At 33.3% G+C, this 5,167-nt stretch overlaps 1 protein-coding gene across 7 annotated transcripts; it reads right to left on the reverse strand.

Moving 5' to 3' along the window:
* Window positions 1-712: 712 nt before the first annotated feature.
* LOC114321859 (uncharacterized) lies at window positions 713-4,532 on the reverse strand. Of its 7 annotated transcripts, none has more exons than XM_082902511.1 (5): window positions 3,818-3,971; window positions 3,055-3,123; window positions 1,977-2,105; window positions 1,333-1,451; window positions 713-989 (listed from the first exon to the last, which is right to left on the reverse strand). In XM_082902511.1, the coding sequence occupies exons 1-4, from the start codon at window positions 3,830-3,832 to the stop codon at window positions 1,350-1,352; spliced, it is 315 nt and encodes a 104-aa protein (XP_082758637.1). In that variant the 5' UTR covers window positions 3,833-3,971; the 3' UTR covers window positions 713-989; window positions 1,333-1,349. The 7 variants fall into 7 exon arrangements, 6 of the variants coding, with proteins under 6 accessions (XP_082758637.1, XP_082758638.1, XP_082758640.1 ...); XM_082902510.1 differs by lacking the exon at window positions 713-989 and adding an exon at window positions 4,135-4,271 and having other exon boundaries at window positions 1,163-1,451; window positions 3,818-3,868; XM_082902512.1 differs by lacking the exon at window positions 3,055-3,123 and having other exon boundaries at window positions 3,818-4,532.
* Window positions 4,533-5,167: the final 635 nt, after the last annotated feature.

The following is a 5,167-nucleotide window of genomic DNA, read 5'->3' on the forward strand; positions in this document are numbered from 1 at the left end:
GCACCATCACAACATGCAACTGATGAAGAAGAGCTACTGTAGCATGCAGCCAATGATGTAGAGTTGCATGATGGATTTACAAAAGAAGAAGATCCAGAAGCAGAGGGTGTTAAGCAGGGGGAGCCACAACCCCCTCCACCAAAGACTGTTGGTCCACAGTTACGAAGATCAATAAGAGAGTCTAAGCCGTCGTCAAAATACCCTGCTTTTGAGTATATTTTGCTTACTGATGACACTACAACAAAATGCACATTTGGCGACTAAATTTTTAGTCGCCAAAAGTACAATTTTCAGTCGCCAAATGCTTTGCCCGACTAAATATTTTGGTCGCTAGACTGGTCGCGGAAAACTTGTCGGGGAAGGTATTGGCGACTAAATATTTTTTAGTCGCCAAAAGTCCTATAAATGGCGACTAATATTTTTAGTCGCCTAAAATAAAATTTTAGTCACCAAAAATATTATTTTCCGTTACTAAAACTTTGGTCGCCAAAACTTGAAGTATCTATGGCGACCAAAGTTTTAGTCTCCAAAGGGTTTTTTTCATCTTTTTATTTTTTTATTTTATTTTTTTTAGCTACTAAATTCTTAGTCACCTAAAGTCTGCTTTTATTTTAGCTACTAAATATTTAGTAGCCAAAAGTTTTTTTCCATTTTATAAATAAAATTATCTATATACTGATAAAATTAGCAACCATTCCACAACACACACACATTTCACTTTCAACCATAAAAAAAATCATATTTAACATCAAATCAATATTTCCAAAAAAAATTCTACACAAATCAAGTATAATCCAATCTCAAAAATATAATTCCATACAGAACAGAAGATTAAACAAAATTAATATCTAATTGTTAATTTGGCAAGAAACCAACTAACAAAAACACCAAAAACGTAAAAAGTAAAATAAAATAAAATAAAATAAAAACTAGTGATGAAGCCAGCTGTAGTCCAACCCTTAAAGCAATTACTGAAGCAAAGCCGAAAGCTGCATACATAAATTAATATAGATCAGTAACATAGATCACAACAATTACTAACAAAAGATAGCACAAACAGATACATAATTTTTATCCATCATCAATTCACTGATCAACTTTTCTCATTTTATTCTCAAACCAAGTACAAAATAATTATATAGAGCAGAAATGAGAAGGCATACCAGAGTAATGACCATTCAAAAAATATATTGAGTAATCAATAAGTTTCACCATTTACATTCTCTTGCATAAATCCATATGTATATTGTGCATAATGAGTTAATCTTCTGGGAAACTATTGACAGTTTCGAACATGCTTGAAGAATTAAAACATGGGTATAAAAATTTTACCCATATGTATATTTAATTTAGGTGATTAAGACAGATACTAGAGCCAAGTAGGTGATTAATCCAACACATATCATCATATTTGACCTTGCTGGTAAAATAACTAGAGCAAGGAGCCATGCCTGCATAATCAAGACAGTTAACTATGTCAAAATTAAAAGACAGTGAAATAAAAATTAAATAAGAAAAAAGAAAATAGCATTTAAAGAATAAAAAAACCAACTCAATTGCGGTAAAAACCACACTGCAAATGTTGGTAACACAGTAGTTCAAGACTGAAGGTTAGCTAATGCAGTGCTGATATCAGAACCCATATATATTTACAAATTCAGACTTATCATGTATTTAATTAACAAAAAAGGATTATCATCCATTAAATGCCCCATGCTTGGATCATCCAATAACAGATCCCCATAAACTACCCAATGATTTTGAGCATTTCTTGCATAATATTTTTAGAGCATTTCCTGCATAATATAGGAGTTTTATGTATAGTTTTATGGTGAACTCAAATTACTAAATATGCTAACTTGGACAAGAGTCTAAAAAGCAAGTTATTGATGAATACCAAATGGAGATTTATAAATTAAATAACATTGTACGTGAAACAACCTTAAAAATGAATAAGTCATGTATGATTTACATACCACAGGTGATGATATTGTAAAGCGCATAGTTGACGAATAATAGTCATAGTTTGGTCTAGGTGAGATTTGAGAAACATATTTTGGAAGAGGCAGGAAATGTGGATTAAGCTCTTTGAGATGAACTGCTCCCTGACGAGAAAAGAAAAATTATCAGAATAAGAGGATCCAAAAGCACTATGTAATCATACTCTTGGCAAACCAATATTTAACCATGCATGATGACTACAAACTGAAGTTTGCATCCACCTTAGATTCTATAATGTAAAAAGATCCATTCCCTTTCTCTAGCACTAGCAGCAACTTAAGTTAAAGAATCCATATTGGTTCGAACAATGATTCCAAATGACTACATTTGCAACTAGAATAATTCAAAGAGTACTTCCACAAAAAGAGCATGAAGTAAAACAGCACCATATGGAAAGATGTATCTTAGCTTGAAAACAATAAAAAGTATTCATGATACAGAGGAATTAGGGAATAGCACTTAGGACATAATGCACAATAATTATTTTGGGACAAACAATGATATATTTACAGTAACGATCTGGCAACAGATAAGATAACACAGATAGTCAAAACTAATAAGTTGGCATACCCAGATCCCAAACTTAAAACTTTATGTTGTTATAATGAATAACAAACTCTACTTTTAACAAGACTTATATAGCTAGTCTGTTTTACCACCATAAATTTTACAAAATTTACTGGGCCAAACACAATGCCAATTGATTTATTTTTTCTAAAAGCAAAATAAAATTTTAACAGATGATAAAAGCCATATCATTTTTTGTACTGTCTTAATATGTTTATCTAATAGTATACACTGTCTCTCTAACCATGGCAATACACACTACCCACTGAACCTCTAGCAAACTGGTCCCAACTTATATGTAGCCTGCACAGTTTCTAGATCTCGAAATATATATAAACAGTTGACAGTCTAAAAACAATAATAATTTGAATACAATTTTGTAAAGCATCATATGTTTATAATGAACAACAAAAACAGAGGCTACACTTCACAATCAAGAGAACTTGCCCTAGCTATGTGTTACACCCTATATAACAAATGTAATACCGTTGTAGCAATACGCCAATATCGACAGTGGCATAGAGTGGTGGTCGGTCTGAATAAAATCACCAGATACTAAAAACCAAACGAAAATGAGCAGTTCAATTCGTCAAATCAACAATTAGTTCAACTACAAAATCTTGCTCATAATATTCTGAAACCACCAAAAAAAATAGAACAAACTTGCTAATTGTGCAGACAAAAAGCCTAATCCCATAGGTAGAATAAAATTGCATCATCAGAAATCAGAACCACATTTTCTTCTTTAAATTGTAATATGCATCGAAGGCTTGATCTGCTAGTGCAGACTGCACAACCTTATCATATCCCCATGCTAACATAGCAGTCAATAATTCACATCAAAGTTTTGAAATCCACCCCTTCTTTCTCTTTTCTCTCTCTTTCTTTCATTTCCCTCCAAAAAGAGGAAAATCAAAACAAAATTTGGGTGGGGAGTGAGTAAAACAATTACTATGCTATTTGCATATACAGAATATAACCAACAATAAGCATATCACAATAGATTCAAGTTTGATTCTTAATAATTTAGTTTTAATGTGTTTTAACGACTCTACACTTCAACAAGTAGCTGCCATTTCCCCCCTCCCCCTTTTAGCGCACGAATAACAAACATTTATATATAATTTGGTTTAACATGGAAAATTAAGAAAACCTCTGGTTTGTGCAAGCACAGTATCTTCTTTGCACTGTACAATTTCCACAAACACAACAACAATACTGCAGAGCTAATACACAATAAAATGAGTACCTCCATAGCAAGCATCGTGATCAGTCACCTCTTCCTGCGTTTTGGCTCCACCTAGAATTCAGATCAGAGACAATGCCCTATCAAAAACTAAAAAAATGATCATTAATATAACAGAAACCACAGGCTGAGCAACATTTGATCAGATATTCGGAAATTCATGAAATATGAATTCTGAAAAAAATATTATTTAATTATCTACAAAAAAGACAAAAACCAAACTTCAACTTAAGTGAAAATTAACAGTAAGGTTGGGATTGATTTTCTACAGAGAATTGTGGTTTTTCCAGCCTTTTTAGGACCAAGAACGAGTTTGTTACCAAAAAGTGAAGAGAACAATCAAGTAAACACAATCCCTATTTTCAATCTCCCTTAGATGGAGAATCAAAAGGACCAGTTAGATCTTTAAGATCCCCACAAGAAACCTCTGAATATTTTGAGAGAGAGAGAGAGAGAGAGAGAAAGCATATGCGAGACGGAGCATCAATGAAGTAGAGTTCATCTCAGCGATGAAGCCTCTGGATCTCGCGGCGGTGGATCTGTGAAGATCGGCGAAGGAGGAGGAGGTGGTGGCGTGAAAAGATCGGCGGTACTCACGATGATGATGGCGACGGCGGATGAGGAGGAGGTGCTCCGGTTTCTGTCGAATGTGAAGAAGAGCGGCAGTGAGAGAGGGTGGGGAGAGGAGTAGCGGAGCTGGGGAAGGGGAGGGAGAGGGACGCCGAAAATAGAGAGAGAGAGAGAGAGGCGCAAATTATTTTAGGGTTTGGTTTGGTACAAAATATATATATATATATCATTTTATACAATTGACGACTAAAATACCTAATGGTCGCCAATTATATATATATTACACCATTAGCGACTAAATTTTTTAGTCGCCAATTACTTTTATAAATCCCTCAAATTTAAATTAGAAATGTCTCCCTCCAATTTTTTATTTTTTGGCGACTAAACTAAGTTTTGGTCGCTGAAAATATGTTTTGGCGACTAAACTTTTGGTCGCCAAAGATAGTTTTTTTTTTTTTTAATTTTACATTTGGCGACTAAATATTTTAGTAGCCAATACCTAATATACGGCAACTAAACTAATTTTTGGTCGCTAAAAATATGTTTTGGCGACTAAACTTTTGGTCGCCAAAAGATAAAAAATAAATTTTTAATTTTACATTCGGCGACTAAATATTTTAGTAGCCAAAACTCAATATACGGCGACGAAAATTTTTTTTTGGCCCCAATTCTAGTATTTTTAGCGACTAAATTATTTTTTAGTCACTAATAATCAATATATCCCGACTAAAAAAATTTAGTAGCTAAATTTTATACTTTTGGCAACTAAAAAAACATTTTAGT

Source organism: Camellia sinensis, chromosome 13, assembly GCF_055761805.1.
Source record: "Camellia sinensis isolate YWXY chromosome 13, ASM5576180v1, whole genome shotgun sequence".
Lineage (NCBI taxonomy): Eukaryota > Viridiplantae > Streptophyta > Magnoliopsida > Ericales > Theaceae > Camellia > Camellia sinensis.

Bases quoted from the DNA above. Each gene is read 5' to 3' on its own strand.
- LOC114321859 (XM_082902511.1), bottom strand. The intron at 2,106-3,054 runs GTATTACATTTG...TTTTCTCGTCAG, and splicing joins ATTGGCGTATTGCTACAACG to GGAGCAGTTCATCTCAAAGA. The intron at 1,452-1,976 runs GTATGTAAATCA...TTGATTATGCAG, and splicing joins TTACAATATCATCACCTGTG to GCATGGCTCCTTGCTCTAGT.